At 41.3% G+C, this 18,001-nt stretch overlaps 2 protein-coding genes across 3 annotated transcripts; one reads left to right on the plus strand and one right to left on the minus strand.

Annotated features, from left to right (window-relative positions):
• The first annotated feature begins 13,273 nt into the window (after positions 1-13,273).
• LOC105683996 (sphingosine-1-phosphate phosphatase 2-like) lies at positions 13,274-16,300 on the plus strand. 2 transcript variants are annotated; one of them, XM_012397035.3, is made up of 5 exons: positions 13,274-13,438; positions 13,849-14,399; positions 14,470-14,671; positions 14,789-15,013; positions 15,090-16,300. In XM_012397035.3, the coding sequence occupies exons 2-5, from the start codon at positions 13,922-13,924 to the stop codon at positions 15,505-15,507; spliced, it is 1,323 nt and encodes a 440-aa protein (XP_012252458.2). In that variant the 5' UTR covers positions 13,274-13,438; positions 13,849-13,921; the 3' UTR covers positions 15,508-16,300. The 2 variants fall into 2 exon arrangements, with proteins under 2 accessions (XP_012252458.2, XP_048507123.1); XM_048651166.1 differs by lacking the exon at positions 13,274-13,438 and adding an exon at positions 13,451-13,567.
• On the minus strand, positions 16,181-17,978 carry LOC105683997 (PIH1 domain-containing protein 1-like). The gene is made up of 7 exons (XM_012397037.3): positions 17,839-17,978; positions 17,668-17,755; positions 17,337-17,522; positions 17,060-17,232; positions 16,726-17,001; positions 16,515-16,658; positions 16,181-16,433 (listed from the first exon to the last, which is right to left on the minus strand). The coding sequence occupies exons 1-7, from the start codon at positions 17,899-17,901 to the stop codon at positions 16,398-16,400; spliced, it is 966 nt and encodes a 321-aa protein (XP_012252460.2). The 5' UTR covers positions 17,902-17,978; the 3' UTR covers positions 16,181-16,397.
• Positions 17,979-18,001: the final 23 nt, after the last annotated feature.

Raw genomic sequence — 18,001 nt, forward strand, 5'->3', positions numbered from 1 at the left:
TAACAATAACTTCCTATACACCGACCAGTGGTTAGTAGTTATGCAGGTACTTTAAGATAACGGTACCGAAGAATACACGTTGTCACGGTTGCTTCCCAAACATAACTGACTTACTGTAACACACACACGCGTACACGTATCCCAGACGCAGATGAAAACGTCCCTTTGTTAGTCCCCGTCAAGTGCAAACGAGTTTGAAATTTGCCCAAGGTGGGTACACGCCGGTAGTTACGCGAGGTATATACAAGGTAGGCCACTAGACTGTACTCGCGCGGTGGGGTGGATGCTGCGATGCTTCTCTGCTGCGGGAAAGGCAATTGACGGAAAACTTCAAGAACTTTCGTCGAGAACGGGAACGGCGGCAGCGGCAATGCCACCCCAAAAATCAACTCGCATGTAACACAGCTGAGAGACGGGATGAGTGGAAGGGCGCGAATGAACTCGAGAGGAAACAGAACGGAAAAAAACAAACAAAGAATTTCAACGATAACTTTTTACCGTCGTCGTCGAGATCGCCCTCGAAAATCTCGAAGCTATGAAACGAAGAGAATTTTCTTACTCTTCCAAATCCGCGATGGAACGATCTCGTGGGTCGAAAGAGAGATGACGTTGAGAAATTCGACAAATTTGGGTAGTTTCGTGTAATAAATTCAAGGTCATTTAACGAGGTCACGTGTATTTCGAAGGTGTGTCCCTCGCCGGCGGAGGTACGTGCGAGAATGTTTTTTCATTTAATCCTAGGACCGAGTATTTCCTCACGTTCGCCGGGAGCCCCTGTGTATATACAAGCGAACGGTCGGTGCGGTGGAGAATTTATTTTTCATGACGAGAATCGGGGACAAATTTCGTCCGGGGGGGCGGGGATCAACCCGTGGCGAATAACCGTGAAATAAAAAGCGCACGAAATTTTTTTTCTCGCGCCGCTCGGGTCGTGTACCTACTCGCTGAAAAAAATTCGGGCGAACGCGATGACCCGTGAGCAAGAAACTGTGGAAAAATTGTAACCAGCTCCCGAAATTTGGGAGTCGAATGAAGCGCGGCCCCCGCCAGCGACGTAAAAAATTCACCGGTTCGCGAAACGGGCGTACAAAGGCGCGAGAAGGTGATCGAGTGTTTCCGATAACAATTACCGTTATAAGTCGACGGCACGCGCCCCCGCCGTATATCACAAACACCGCGAAGAGGAGGGCCCCTGACAAAATCTTATATTTCAGGCGTTCGTGGGTCCGCATAGGTTACAGGATATTCTCCTACCGGAGAGAAGAGAGGAGCGCGCGCGCTCTACGTCGGCTACCTTTTGGTGGATTTATGCATTTACGACCCGTAAATGTTTGGCCAAGATAACGACCGCGTGTTTTCCTACACAACGCGAGATTCCCTGCTACCGCCGTTCAACTTCAACTTCAACCGTCATCGCTGACGCGTCGTCCTGGTTGACTTTGAAAGTTCGTTGGAAGTGGACGGTACGGACCTTTGACCATCGTCAAAAGCTTATCGATCCTCGAGCAGACCGACCCGAGGGCGGAACGATGTATTTACACACATATTTAATAAGTGCGGCCCAGACCGCAGAGAGTAAAAAAGCAGAGACTGATCTATATTCGTAGTAACGATATAGGAGTGGCGCAATTTTTTCCATTTTTTTTTTTTGGTTTCAAAACTGCGCTACCTCTTCCCATAAATGAATTAAAACTGATAGATTATAGATTTTTCCAACCGTGCGTACCGTCGAATCGTGCGTGAAAAAATCGTTAATTAGCGAGTCTAATTAAGAATTTGATCGATTTCAAGTCGTTCCCAATGATCACGTTCGGAGTTTCACAAAAAAATAAAATAAAAGTGTTGAAAATAGATCAAAGTATCGCGAAACGAGGTCGAACCCGTTACCGCATAGCGTTACGTTCGCGCAACATATGTATAAACATCGCGGAGAAAAGGAGGCAATTAAATTAGCTACGCGAATTACCGTAATTACCTATAATTAATTAAAGGCGAGTATAGGATCTATGGGTAGTCGGTGCCGGGGTCGTGGAGATGAATATATGTAACGGCGGATAGAGAAACGGTGAGAGCAGGAGGAACGAGATGAGAAATAAAAATGTGGGTATCTTCCGCTTTTTTTTTTTTTCTTTGTTTTTTTTTATCTCACATGTGACGCTCGCGACACGAATTCGAAGTGCAGATACCCGCGACGTGCATCGGTATAGCGCGGTGCTGCGTCTCGATGTCGCTAAGAGTAAGAAATATGAAAACCCTTTGCGCCGGGTCTCCGTTTGGTATAGCTGCCCTCCCGAGGCTCGCGGAACGAGAGAAGCGGAGCAAATAGTAAAAAAGAGTAAGAGAGAGAGGGAAGAAAAGAAAAAACGGAATCAAGAGACGCGAAGTAAAATGCTTGACAAAAGAGTCTCGCGCACAACGCCGGTGTATTTGGCTAGGTGTGTTTCGCATCGCTAGAGAATATACGCGACTACACGGTTGACGACGACTACACCGAGGCTTCAACTTCTTCAGCAACTTCAAGTCCGGAGTAAATGTGGGAGACTACATCATGTAACATACATACATACATACCCGTGTATACCTAGGACGCGCATTGTATCCTACATAGTCGTTCTCTATTCAGTTTCTTCAACCTCTATCAACCGTGACGTAAAACGCGGCGCGGTGAAGGGACACAATACATAGCACGCTTTTCTATTCCTCGTGTATGTACGAGCTGGGTTACATGTATATACACACGAATGCATGCACCATTATTTCCCCGCGTACGTATACGTGTACGCGCGTACACTGAATTTTCATACGGTCATTTCGGTTCGCCTTCTAAATAAAATTGACAATGGAATTTTTCATACAATGCATAACCTCGTGTACGTAGTGGATACGTTGAGAGTGTAATAAAATCTGACGACTCGAAACTTCGCTTTTCAGCGAAATTTTATCAAATGTATAACGACAATTACGGGATAACTTGTACCAGACTCTATTTTGACATTTCGAACGGGCGTTTGGAAGAAAAAACGGCCGAAAAAAAATTAGCACGATTACTTCATTAATTATCAAAAAAATAAATTAGACAAAAATAATGAGTGAAGTGGCGTCGTTATCTGTCCCCATAATTCGACGTATCATTTCGCGTGACTTCCGTATCTAGACACTCCTATTTAAAAATAAAAAACAGGTCGTATATTTTGATTAAAAATTCAGAAAGCGTTTCCTCCGTTCCTACGTGCATTCCTCGAATATGATAAACTCGGAAAATTGTATAATAAAACCGTGTGGTTGTATCAGAGCACCGAATAAAACTTGATTCGATTTTGCTTATTTTTTTTTTTTTCTCTTTCTTTTTTGTTCTTCTCGTTTCAGGGGTAGTTTCCGTACCCCTCGACGGTTGTCTGTGCGCACGGAATGCGGGGGAGTAGGACACGGGTGGTGCACAGCTGCTACACCACCTAGTCTTCGACGATGTACTCGCGCGCATTGTACATAGGTATAGGTGAACATACCTACGTACACATATATTTATGTACAGTAAATGGAACAGCATATAATAACATTATATATCATACGCGCTATATACATCAAACGAAAGCGACCATCGCACAAGATGTAAGTACGGCAATGTTAATACATGGGTGCGTAACGTACAATGATCCCCTGAGCAAATAAGGGCACGCTTGCGTTACACATTATATATATATACACATATATTTGAGCGAATGCGTACATAGGTTGGTTCAACACGGAGGGGGTTGGGTTTATACGGTGAGAAATATTACGGTTGTGTGTGCGTAAGATCGCCAGTGAGAAAAATAAAACTGAAACGACGAAAAACGAGAGGATGTGAGGCATGGGCGTAACATGACTTTTGTTTACCACCCGCAGATCTCGTGACCTTCGGAACGCTCCGAAATCCCGCGGCAGTCGTAGTTCGGTAAGGAAACTTTGTTCGTGGTTACACCCTTGCACGGAAAATAAAAGGGAGGCAAAAAGAACGGGTCAGTTCGGGGTCTAATATTTCTCAGATAAAAGATGCTCAAACACGTTATAACGTATGATTCACCTCGTAGGGATGAGGGAAGTTTGAAAAGTTATATCAGATTTAGGGAATAATAGCTCGAAATACACGATGTTCTTTTGAGTTTTCGATTAATCTTTGAATTTTCGTTTGTGATATTTTGATGATTTCCGGAACCCTAATCCGCTAAGTGAATTAATTTCGATCGGATATCAACTTTTGGAGTTCTAGCATCTTCCCTTGACTTTGTGGACCGATCGCGAGATAAATTTCGGTAATACGGTCCGTTATCGTCGCTGCAGAGCTGGGAGAAAAAACGAATGTCGGAAAAAAAAAGCCGATGAAAAATATGAGCGCGAGTGAGGTGGGATAAGATAAAAGTGGTACTACTACTACTAATCGTCGAACGTTGGAAATCGACTTGTTGTCGGCGTTCCGTAGCGTGTGGAACGCAGATACGATTTATACGGATATCTCGGTCGAGTTTGACCCCTTGAGTTCACCAGACGGAATAATCTCACCGACACCACGTGACATATATATATACTCTTATATGTTTTCACCCCTGACTAAACAAAACCGTTCGTTTTTCAGAGTTACAAACGAAGCAATGCTGGCGCGGATGCGCTGTGGCTGCAACTTGCGTGCGCAGCGTAACAGAGCGAAATCATAAGCAGAAGCAGAGGGAACGGGAACGGGAACGGGAGCCGAAAAGGGGAGAAAAATAATCAACACGGTTGTTCTCTTCGTTTCTTATATTACTCTTGTATCATTTCTTTTCTATATTAGCTGTTATCCGTTATCCGCGTGCCCCGTTTTCCACCGCGAAAACACGTAAAATATACAACGCACGAGAGAACGTGCAACAACAGCGGCAGCGGCTTAGCTTGCTTTTTCGCTCCGAGTATACCCGTGTACCCATAATGTAAACTGCTGGGGATTTTCTCGCAAGCTGTATATACACATATAAAGTATACTTCGAGTACAGCAAACTCGGGGAGATCGTGACGCGAAATAAGATCTACATAAGATCCGGACAAGACGAGATATACATCTTCAGATATCTTAATGTCGGTTTTTCTTCTCCCCCGAATGGAAGGGAAAAAAAAAAAAAGAAAAAGATTTTTCGATTCGTTCGAGGGGAGGTTCGTTCGACGATTTCTTCGTCAAATTCGCAACGATCGATCGGCAAAATTGTACAACCGCCGATAAACGCTGCGAAAAGAAGTGTCGGATCGTTTAGTGCGAACTTTGGATAATTGTACAAAAGACATACAAAACTCCGGCACTAAATAAGTCGTTAAAAGTCGATTGCGCAGCGTCCTTGGCAGATATGATTTGTGTACAAAGCGGAGACCACAAACGACGGTGAATATAATGTTACGCACTGTATCGTACGCGCGCTGCACGGGACATACGTGAGCTTCGCCGTTCGCACAGCCGGCGAAAGATAGAACACGTATCGAGATGACTCGCGACACCTGATCATCCGCGACATTAAAATAAATAACATTTAAACTTATCATACACATATCGTCGAATGAATCGAAACGCAGAAATTGCAATCGGCGAACTCACGTGATTACTCATTGTGGAACCGGATGTCGCACCGTGGAAAAAAAAACTGTGGTCAACTCTCGACTTCTTTTAGTCGTTCGCTCATTTTTCTGTTTTCTCTCTAGTTTTCGTTTATCGGTATATATAGTTTGGCAAACAAATCGGGTAACCCGATACGTTTTATTCGGTTATTTAGCCGGGGTAAATATGATCCACGTATTACACGCGTGAATTCGATCACGAAATTCATTATTGCGGCTGGCGTGAAAAATCGCTGGACCTTCCCCGTATTGTTCCGCGCAACTGATACAGATAAGCTATGTAAAAATAAACATGAGTAATCGCGAACGAGATGTTTGATAAAATCAAACGTAATCTCAGGCGCGGTGACCTTACATTTTCCTGTAATATATATATTGCGAATGAAACTGTTAATGGAATGTCTTTTAACGAGTGTAGTAATTCATACACGCTGTACGTGTACCGAATCAGACCGTGAAACCGCTCACTGGTAAATTGCGAGGCGGTTAAGGTGTGTAAATAATTTATCACTCCCGTCTTGCGGCCGGATATTTCATTGGATGAGGTGAAATTTATAGGTGAGAAAAAACAAAATCAGCTAAACGTTGAAGAAATATGTTCTTCAATTGATCGTGCCGAAAAGATTATTTGACGATAATTACACGAGGATATCTGATTTCTCGTCAGTCCGTCCTGCAATCTCAATTTTAGCGTGGATTCGAGCGGATGATGAATAGTTTGAACCGTCAAAGGAAAAGAGGAAGATTTTCTCTCTTCGTTCGGATCAATTTACCACCCTGATATCATCGCCCGGTCGACTCACCCCCATCAATAACGCGAATATAGAGGGTTGAACCGCCGCCTTAGCGCCCGGAAGTTAGCTACGGGCAATTGGTGTTATTTTCCAGCGTCACGTTCGATGCAATTATCGGATATAATAGCGCCCTGATTAGAAGAAGCGCCGAGAACTCGACTCGAGAATATTTAGAGACCTTTCATCACCGCGAGGTTTGTATTTCTGAAAATATACAAATTTCTTTATGATAGAAAATAAAGATCATTCCACGTCAAACGAACGCTGGGTATCAGAGCTTTTTAGTCTGCTTCTTATCTGGATGTCGAGGAATATTCTAATTCGGCACCGTAACTAACAGCTTTCGGGATGTTTTTAAGGGGCACAAAGATGAGGAAAAAAAAATGGATCGCAGGTATAATAATACCTATGGCGTATCTCGTTTTTTCAAGGGGACGTTATACGCAACGAGATGCTGCCGCTGCCTCCCAAGTTGCGTTGTTTTGTTCGGCAACGGTAACACCGTTGAAACTTGAGACGATATTCTCCTCGACTCTAGAGCAGCAGCAGAAGCAGCAGCAGCAGCAGCGGCAGCAGCAATCCTTACCGTTTGCACGACGGACAAATTTTACATCATACGAATAAAATAGACGACCGTATATTCGGGACTACGACTGAAGAGTACCATGATGCTGGATTAGAATCATTCCAGGATTCTCCTCAGATAGAAGAAAATAAAAAAAAATTGATCAAAGAAGAGAAGTGTGTTTGATTAATTTTTTCATAACGAAGGTCGAACGTCGCGTTAGTTTGGTTTAACCGAACAATTATTTTGGTACAACAATAAAGCACCTCGGGCGCAATCTTATATAGGATGGTTTACATCTCGCGGTGTGACTACAAGGAGCCTTGAACAGTTCTATGGCAGCGAGCAGCAGCCAGCAAGCGCAGCCCTCTGAAGAACCAGTTCTGGCGTTAAATGTGGCAGAGTGACTCTCACTCATTACCATGCGTACATATAGTTATACACACAGGCCAGCGCCGTGTATAGAAACGCGTCGTACTTTCATTATATGCGTACAGACAGGACTATAAACGCGTGTCTTCTTCCTCCGGCGGGGTGATCATCGTCGTGGATACAGTTGAGCACCACTCAACGACCGAAATCCTCTCTTTGCCCTTTCCATTTCTTATTTTAACTTTTTTTTTTCTACATTTTTTTTCTACCCCCCTCACTCCCGCTCCTCCTCGGACTCGAACGAGTAACCTATAACCGTGGCAAATCGTCGACCAATAACGAATTCGACTTCGAATTAACGGGCCGATCTTTTCGTTAGATAGATATAAATCAAGAGCTAGATGAAGGTTTCAAAAAAGAAGGGGGAGGAATCGCTGACTAGGTATATTCATTTTCGTCGTTTTTTCAATCTGACCTCGATGTATGGGGATCGATGTATAGTGAAATAAGATGAAACAAATTTCGGTATTCGGGTGTACGAGGAGACCGAAGGATCGAAAGGTTTTCGGATCTATACGGAGTTTTGTTCATGGTCATCGTGGCAAAGGCGCGTAAGAATTTCTACGGAAAAACGCCACCCAAGAATCTTGGAGAAAAAGTCCTCGAGCTATTTGGCTGAGTGACTTATTTCCAAGAATATTTAAACCCGGGTTTGACGGACTCCTAGATCACCTGCAACCATCATCGTAGGGTTTCCGTCCGGCATAAAGTATAAAATTACAAGAAACGGCGAAAAAGAATAACAATGAGTAGAAAAAAAGACTTGGAAAAAAAGAGAAAAGATATATCCCTCGGTAATTTCGAATTGATGTATCGGACGTTTGCACTCGAATTGAAGCAAAAAAGAATTGAAACACAAAAGAACAATCTTAGATACATCGAAATTATCAATTATAGATTTATTATACTTGCAATCGAACGGATAACGATCGAGACTTTTTATCAATGCTAGGTGAAGACTACAAATTCAATGATTGAAATTCAGCGAATCTAAATTGATGATGGGGTGGCACGATAAGCAATTCTTTGAAACACCGATCGAAAGAATAAAATCAATCAATGAGAAGTAAGTCGACTATTAGCGTCACTCTTCACGTTTCATCGGAAGAAAACTAACTAGCGTGGAGTTTAAAGGCTGAATACTCGTCATCATCAACGTCAAGAATCACGTGCAGACCTTCCTTATCTATAAGGCACAACCTGCAGCATTGCACCGACGTCGCTTTTTTCGTCTTTTTTTTCTTATTTCAATACCTCCTTCTCTTTTACTCCAGATCCCGTTATACCGGCGCAGATTTTCTACGGCTCGATTCTCGGACGGACGGACGTTACGCGACTGCAAAGTAGAAACTCATTTCTTTTGTCGAAGTAGAAACCTATATCAAAATATGTACGTGATACATATCCGTACATACCTAAGCGGAATAATCTGTAACGGAAATGCGGTCGAGTTCGGGGTAAAAAGAACGAGAGAACGATGAACGGGGAATAATTCTTCGCGGTTTAACTAGCGAGTGACAAAAATGGACATGAACGGGGTCTCGGCGGCTGAGTTATTTCACAACTGAAATCTCGCATTCGAGAATCGTCTCATTAATTTCAGGAACCATCACCGTCGAGTTCTCCGCGAACTTCTGAGGCGTAATTAAAAACGTAATTACTCTCTTGGATTATTACGACACAAGGTGTTGCGGGTTTTATCGCAGCAGCAGAAACAAACAGACGTGATCACGACGATGAACGTACACGCGAATAAGGGCCAACACGTTAACTGCGACAGTAACTTGTAACCATTATCGCGATGCTCTACGTCTACGCTGCAGTGGACCCTTCGCACGAACGTACTCGTACTTTATTCCCTGATTAAAAAGCCGGAAAATTGAATATTGAAAGGTCGATTCATCGCCATACGCGTCTCGAAATCGAAGCTGCGAGATATTTCTGCGCTTTTGATTCCAAAGTTTTTTGTTAATACAATAACATGTACGGTGTAAAAGTGAAGTTGCGATAAAAAATGGATGGAAATTTGATTGTAAGTCGAGAGCTTAAATTAAAAATTTTCATTCATTGTAAGTCCAAGTGTGACTGATAAAACTTTGGCGACAGAAAATTACGGAATGAAAAGAAAAGTTACTACCGCAGACGTGTACGCGTGTACTTTCCAACAATCCCCGATACTTTTTCAACTGCGATAATAACGATAATGAATTTTTTTATACATCTTGGGGGTAACAGCGTAAATCCGGCGCGAAGATGAATAGAATGGCTGAAGAAGGATCTCAACTTATCTCGGCGGATAATTTGATTAGCACAAAATAACGATAATTTTTACGCTAGCTCGCCTTTTACGCGGTCATCATTTATATACCAACCCAGAGGACGGGTACCCGAACGGGATAACTCCTCGTGGATTTGTGCGAAAAACAATTAGCAAATCTGATGTGTGTGGGTGTGCAGTCGAAGACACGCGCCGCGTCTCGCTTCGCCACTCCGTGAAAAAAATAGCGCTTGGGCTTCACGCCTTCTAAGATCGTCGTCAAAGAGCCTCAGGGAACGGGATAATTTGCGGATCTCGTATAGCTCTTCGAAAACGATGGGGAACTTGATTGCGAATCTAGAATCAGGATTTCAGGGATTTGATCCAGTACCCGAGAAATAGAATCGAATTGCAACCGCGGACGAAGGACGGTGGAAGAGAACCGGAATAGGATGATAAAGGCGATGGAACTCTGAAATAGGAACCGGAACCCCGATGTTCCGTGCGCGGAATCCACAACGACAATTGGACGAGCGCTTCGTGCGCATACGAATTGAACGACGACCGATGCGGTGCCTCCGTCTACCTCCCAACCACCACCTCCTCACTATAACCACAGGAGACAGGACCGAACACCCAGCGAACGGCTATGAAACCGCAAGGATCATTGCTCTTTCCACTCCTCGCAATTCGCTCGCAGAGTCGCCAGTTTTCAGAACGCGGTCTGTTTCGCAACTGGGTGACCGGGGCTCTTTTGACAGCTAGCTCTGATGACTTGCGATGAGTACGCTAATCCCGATGCAGAGGTTTCGACCATAATTTCCACTCCAAGAGGCGGATAGTTAGTTGGTCGACGAAAAATTATCCGAACCACGAATACGCGAATATGTTTGAAAAAAAGAGATCTCGCTGATGAAAAGACAGGAAATGTCATGGGCGTAGCCGACCGACATGCGACCTTTCACCTTCGGTTTTTTTCGCTATAACTCAAATACAGCAACTGCGTTTCAAGTATCTTTGGAGCGAATTCCGTAACGAGAAAAGAAAAGCATAAAGTATAAATACTTGATTGGCTTTTCACGGGATAGAAGTAGGTTGTTTATTGGTACAAATAATAATTGCAAACGTTGGGGAGTTAAAGGGGCAACGGGGGTGGTGGAAATCCGTTGGCTTTTGCCTAGGGATTGAGACGTTCGGAGACGAAATAATATCAAGGCCTGTAACCACGTCGTAACTGACGTTGAGTTATGAGGACGGGGAATCTCTGGGCAGAGTGCGAGAAGAAATATAATACGCGCCACAATACCCTGTATATCTAAAGTCTAAACTCCGAACGCCCCGATGGCAGCAGATGGCCGAATCAACAATGGCGTCCATCCTATACGTACCTACCCGGGCGAGAGCTCCACATCGTCGTGGTCTGGAGAATTCTTAGAAAATTCCCTAATCTACTTTCCCCCCCCCCCCCCCCCCAGTCACATCGTCGATCTCCAAAACCCTTCCCCGTATCTCCGGACACCGACGCCCCCTCCCTAACTCACTACAAAAACTTACGATGACCCTAGTTGAGGATAAAATGTAAACACGAATCGAAGACCGACGATTCTACTGTTATCCATGCTTCGTTTTCATTATTATATTAGGAATCGTACGTAAATATCGCATCGGCTCATATGCGATATTAGATGCACGAAATTAATGAATATTAATCATAATTTGTATCAATTGGAGGGTGGGGGAGGGGGTATTAATGCGGGAGCGAAATTCTTGCAAGGGGCATTAGAATTCTGATTCCGTAGGCTTTCTTACTACGCAAAAATCAGTCGATGTCCCGAAATGTGCGTTGTAAAACGTTATTACCAACGCCATTCGCGAGACGGCTTTATTCAATCGTCAGACACGCAATATTCGAGATCATTCGATTACGGCAGCGTTGGGGGGGTGAGGAAGACGCCATCAAGGTAAAATCAATGCGTGATCGAGGATCTTGTGATGAGAGCAACAAATTTTTTCGATAATTCTGTGGTGCAATTCGAAAATAGACTAGGACTTAAAATATGCACAGAGATCTCTTACCCCTGAGGGATACGACGATTGGATACGACGCCACCACCCCTCACCACGCACACCTCGTATATAATTCGGAGGTTATTGAATTGGCTAGCAAATGCATGCCCCGGAATCTGTATGGGCCGATCAAACGTACTTGAGATCTCAAACGACGCTTTTTTCGTCTGACATTTTCAAGGATTATTATCTGATATCGTAGCAAGGAACCACGTGCTGTACGAAATGCAGCAAACGTTGAAGTTGCCGAAAAACCGGCGTCGCCGGCTCCACGACAGCTAAGGATAAGTTTTTACGATTTTTCATTTAAAGTACAAGAATGGCAAGAATTATTTTATAATACAGGAAAGTAAAGACGTCTAGCGTTAACTGGAATCAAGATATTCCTACCTTTTGCGGCTAAATATCCCGGAAAAGCTGAAACACACGTGAAGCACTCGGAGCTACGCAACAACCTCACTTGACTGTGCCGGGAATCGGGACTCAGGAGCTTGAAGACGACGAATACACGAATCCAAAATCCTTTCACTACTAGCGCCATCATACGGCGCGGAAAAATAGAAGAAGAAGAAAAACGATGCGCGCGCAAACTGCCAAACCAATTGGAAATTCAATTTTCAATGCTAATTTCGATAAAGAAGGACCCCAAATGGTACGATACCGGAGAGTTTAATGACTCTTTTTCAGAAAGTCCAACGAAAACGATTTAACATTTATGATCACGAACATTCGAATTTTTTCGTATGCGCTGACCGATGCCTCAGTTTTTTAATTACGGGATATGAATCCGGATTTCATGAAATTTTTATACGTTTTGATGCAAAAGACGTCCATTTCGTTCATGAATATTTAACTATTGAAATCATTTCTCGGAGCTTGTAGATCGAATTTCGTTTTTTACGAGTATAGAAATTTGTTTGGAATAAATATTATGAAAAAGGATTATCCTACTCACGTTATTTAATTAAAAAAATTGTTTCTCGACATTTCCATTCTCGACAATGGGCTTCAGTCGACAACCCGAGAGGCATGCGTATAGTTCAATTTAGGTGAATTTCAGGATGCGGAATGAAATCTACAGTTTACTCGTTAATTTCAATTCACATTACCCAAAGTAATCCAGAAAACCATGATCAGTGAATTTTGAGGTTCTTACCCGCTAAAACAATAGGCTGCGATCATCATTTCATCGCGCGAAAAAACGGGACTGTGGATTTCGATAGCACGCGATCAAAATTTGCATTAAGCAATATGAAAAGCGATTGATGAGATGTGATACGATTAAAATTTTTTCGACCAGGAAATGTGATGAGGAAATTTTTTCCTAAAATTGAGGTATCATTCTTCTTCAAGAATTAGACTTCAAATCTTGGAAGTCTAAGACTTGACCGCTTGCTCAACCCGTAAGGTTCATATCACACCGATCTCCGGCATAACATGACCCACGCATAACGCATTTTACCACTGATCTATTTTGCCCAGTGGTACATGCTTAGTAGCGGCATCTATGTAGCTACTGGTGATGGCGAAGACATAATGGTCGATCTATTTTATAATCCTTCAAGTTTCAATTGTGAATTCAGTCGTTGGCTAACAGCCATAACTATAGCATCGAAGTATCCACAACCCCACAACTATCCACCAACTAGTTGATAGCCTTGGTTTTATACATTAATATGTGGTGAATTACGGAAGTAGGTGCGACAGGTACGAAAAAACGTGGTCTTCGCTAAAGAGAATCTTCGCAATCATTGATATGCCGCAAGGCGTAAGATATGCGATACAAAACTCCAAGTTTAATTTAACAATGAACCATTTAGGATTAGTAATCAAGAAGTATGTTGTGGGAAAACAAATGATCTGCTGAGAACTTTAAACATTAATATTCAAAATTTATTAGGCACACTGATATACATACTAACCAAATATTTACTAATAATGTTAGTATATTTATCAGTAGTGAGGCACAAGAGTAATGTTGTATAGTATATACTATAAGTATTGACAGCTAAAAATTCTCAATAGCAACTAAAAAGAAATAAAACAAGTCTGATGTTAGCTAATCATCTCACATTCACGTTTGAACTTCATATTAGTTTTAATAAAAATTATTTCAGATTTGTCTGGGAATTGTACAGTGCTGCAGGAGAATGGTTTTGCATAGATAGTTGTGAAGCAAACACTCAAAATATGTGGTCAGGTGCTATAGAGTACTTCAAGGACCCCAAGCAGGTTGCTCGGATCCAAGAATTTTTTGGAGTAAAAATACATCATGGAAGTGCAGACCCGAAAGCAAAACAGTTGTATGATAGCCAAAATGGAAATTCAATAGATTTGGTTCACGCTAGGGCAAAATCGGGTCAGAGCAAAAGAACATTGGGTGAAACTAATGGCCATACTGTAATCAAAAGAAAACTCAACAGTAATCATGTGAGATGTAACTTGAATGGAGAGAAGAATGAATATGCATCCAGCGAGGAAGAAGCAGCAGTAGCAACTGCTTCAAATTTTACAATAACCAATTACTTTTGGTATTATTTATTCTTATTTGGTACAGAACTTGGTGATGAAATATTTTATTCCACGTTTATACCATTCTGGTTTTGGAATATCGATGGTGCTGTTGGACGAAGAATTGTTCTAGTTTGGGCCGTCATTATGACGATTGGTAAGATTTTATTGCACCAAAGAAAAGTCTGAAAAAGTCGAATACTGAATTAACAAGGTCTTTGATACAGGACAATGTTTAAAGGATATATTACGTTGGCCGAGACCTGCCTGCCCACCTGCAGCTAGATTACAAGTCAAATGGTCTCAGGAATATGGAATGCCATCCACTCACGCAATGATTGCAGTTTCCATCCCATTTAGTATCGTATTATTCACTATGAACCGATACATTTATTCTTTTACCATTGGATGTACAGTTGCTGTTCTTTGGTAATTAATATACATATTTTGGTTCCTTACACTGAAACTAGTAGTAACTGACTCGAATTTGAAGAACACCTTCTATGATAATTATGCTATGATTGCTTCAACTTTTTTGTGTAACAGGTGCACATTGGTATGTGTGAGCAGACTCTACTTGGGAATGCATACAGTGCTTGATATTATAGCTGGACTGGCTTTAGCCATGTTTCTAATGATTCCACTAGTTCCATTAGTCGATATTACTGATTATTACTTCCTGACCAAGGATTGGGCTTTGGCTATTCTAGTCGCTGCCAGCATTGCCACTGTTGTATATTATCCTTCTAGTGACAGATGGACACCAACAAGGTACAGTCTAACGCCTGAAAATATATGTATAACATTGCCAATCACCAGTTTTCATTTCTATTTCCTACCATTGCAGAGGAGATACAGCAATGGTTGTGTCGGTTACAACCGGAGTCCATGTTGGCGCGTGGCTGAATTACAGAACTGGGGTGATGTCCACACCTCTCCTTCCACCTCCGTACAACATTATTTGGCCTTCGTATCCAATGCTCGGAAGTGCAGTATTGAGAACAATTTTGGGATTTTGTTGTATAATTGCTACCAAAGCTTTTTTCAAATTCTTCAGTTATGCGACAATGTCCGCAATCTTGAAAGTCAACTCTAAAGAACTGATGAGAAGTCAAAACTGTTTGGAAAATCGAAATAAGGTTCTAGTTGAGCTGGTTTATAAGTATATAACGTGTTTCATGATTGGTTTGAACGCGGTATACTTATTACCAAACGTTTTTAGTATGATTGGAATTGAGAGACCGACGTTTTACACAGAATTATAATTGTTAAAGTCGTAACGAATTATACTTTACGTCATCCGCTCTGATCAAGTGCTACAAAGGACCCTAGTGGAAGGAAAATATATATTGTGGTAATAACATTCTGACAATGAAAATTATGTATTTTTTTTAGCAATGAAGGTACGTACCGATAACTAAAAGATTGATGATCTCATTTAAATATCTCGAGTTCACACTTACAATTCATGTAACCTGAATTAGGGTAAATCAAACTTCATCTAGTTACGTAACACATTCATTGTCACGATGATTATTGACTGAATTTACACCCATAATCATTTGTCAAACTACAATATTATCACAAGGAGTCATTACCAATTTAATACTGCTACAACCACTGCCTAGTGCAAATATTCCACACATGGTATTGCATCGAATATTCTTCCTCCGATGTTTGGATATAATCCCTTAATTTGCATTTTAATAAATACAATGAATGTGCCGAATAATGGAAGCAAAATCAGATTGTCCCGTAACTTGTTGGAAATTCTTTTGGTTTCCTTTTGAACGATTTACTTTGTAGTAGAAATTTTTTCTTAATCAATCAATGGCAGTAATCACCTACTTGCAGTTTTGATTCATTAAAGCTCAACATCTATTCAATCACTTCACGTGTAAAACTATTTTATAATCAAAAATTTTTCAAAGTATGTTGTAAGGAAATATAGTCTTATTTTTATTAATATTTTAGGCAGATTCTGTTGTACTAAACATAATGATGTAAAAAGTTAATACCTCTTGTAAAATATAATATAAATAACACCATTCTGTATATATCTGGCTATATTTATTGCTTTAGCTTGCTAAATCAACACAAGCATGTCAATTTAAGCCCAGATTCATGACTGAAACCAATTGTTATCAACAGCACATTAACAGTGTACAACTGGCATATTCAAGGTCAACATCTGTAAAAGGAAGGCAAAGAACGTTGGACAAAATTCGAAATTAATTTGCACCTGTGGACTGGGATAGAACATTTTACTTACGCCAACGTCTATATCTAAGACTGCCGACACTTTATCTTGTTCAATAGAGTATGGAACGAATATATCAATCAGGTAACCAGTCCTACGAGCTTCAAGTATGATTCGATCCTCTCCAACATCTACTGCCAAGTCTTTTACGGAAAGCTGTAGAATACAAGGTGGTAAGGTTGAGGAGGCAGAGTTGTGATTCACCTTAAGAATAATATTTTACCACATCAGGAATCTTAAATTCTCCAATCAGTTTGTTGATAGATCCTTCTCTCGGATCACGTAAAATCCTGTACTCTGGTTTTCTAGAATTATGAACTTCATTGAAGTTACCAGTATCTAGCTGAGGATTTGTCTTTACTTCTGACATATTGATTTTTTCAGTTTCCAATTCAGCTGGCTTTAGGCTGTTGCCTGTCAAGTCCTGGATCAAAGGTTTACGCATCGCATTTTTAACTTCGCGCTTTTCTATTCTATGTTCCTGTAGTTTTCCGAATACCTACGGAATAGATACAATATGATGGACTTGAAATGGTTTAGAAATATTCCCTAATTACCTTGCGGTTCTTAAGTACGACATATCCTTCTGGGGATATATGTTTGTCATATTTGTCTGAAACTCCCTCTAGTACGACGGTGATCATAAAAACCCAGAAAAGTTTTTGTTCTTTACATTTTTTGAAGAATTCTGTATTAATAGCTATATCGTAGGTTGGTGTTGGTTCGCCAGCTGGAATACAAACAATTACTCAATTTCCAGGTACATTGCAAAACAAATTTTTTCTAAGTTCTATTCCCCAACAAGTATCTCTTGTTAAAAGATATATTCCTTACATTTATCAGTCTCCATTCTTTCTTGGCCAATACTCATAGGAATACGATAGCTAGATGGGGTTTCATCCTGTATTAGTTCCATTAATTTTTCTTCTGATATTACTTCAGGAGCAGGTATTTCTGGGGTGACACAGATGTTCAAAAAGACCTTCTGACCACATTCTGTTTTTGCTTTGATGCAGGCACCTCAAATAAATAACATGATGCTACAATTCAGCAGTACTACAAAACATCGAGGATGAATAAAGAGTCGATAAAAAAACTACTCATTAGAAAGTAAACTCAAAAGATTTAATTCAGTTGTAGAATCGACATTGTGAATAAATCATACCAGGCCCTGGTCGTACTGTTACAGAAGGGAGCTCGTGTGTGTTAAAACTCTTGAGTAGTTCACCCAAATCATTCTCCTCTTTCATTCCCTTGGAAATTACAAAGTGAGGTTAGCACTTGTTTACTGTACATCTTTAAACAAATTCTGCAGTTATGCATGACTACAATTTACCGGTAGCAGCAGATTCTTAGTTATAATAGAATCGTCAACGTCCAGTAATGAATTTTCCGACATTTTACTTAACTTTCGTTTTAAATGTTCCACGAATGATGTGCCCTATGCGATCACTTGACAGTTGTAAATAATTTTTTTCCACGTGATAGCAATGGCGGAA

This window comes from Athalia rosae, chromosome 2 (genome assembly GCF_917208135.1).
Source record: "Athalia rosae chromosome 2, iyAthRosa1.1, whole genome shotgun sequence".
NCBI classification, from domain to species: domain Eukaryota; kingdom Metazoa; phylum Arthropoda; class Insecta; order Hymenoptera; family Athaliidae; genus Athalia; species Athalia rosae.

What these genes read in the sequence shown, in the direction of transcription:
- LOC105683996 (XM_048651166.1), top strand. Translation starts at nt 13,488, where the DNA reads ATGCCGCAAGGCGTAAGATATGCGATACAAAACTCCAAGTTTAATTTA. An exon ending in TTAGGATTAGTAATCAAGAA is followed by an intron (nt 13,568 to 13,848) that starts GTATGTTGTGGG and finishes AAATTATTTCAG; the next exon opens with ATTTGTCTGGGAATTGTACA. An exon ending in GGCCGTCATTATGACGATTG is followed by an intron (nt 14,400 to 14,469) that starts GTAAGATTTTAT and finishes TCTTTGATACAG; the next exon opens with GACAATGTTTAAAGGATATA.
- LOC105683997 (XM_012397037.3), bottom strand. Translation starts at nt 17,901, where the DNA reads ATGTCGGAAAATTCATTACTGGACGTTGACGATTCTATTATAACTAAG. An exon ending in CTAAGAATCTGCTGCTACCG is followed by an intron (nt 17,756 to 17,838) that starts GTAAATTGTAGT and finishes GTAATTTCCAAG; the next exon opens with GGAATGAAAGAGGAGAATGA. An exon ending in AATTTAAGATTCCTGATGTG is followed by an intron (nt 16,659 to 16,725) that starts GTAAAATATTAT and finishes TGTATTCTACAG; the next exon opens with CTTTCCGTAAAAGACTTGGC.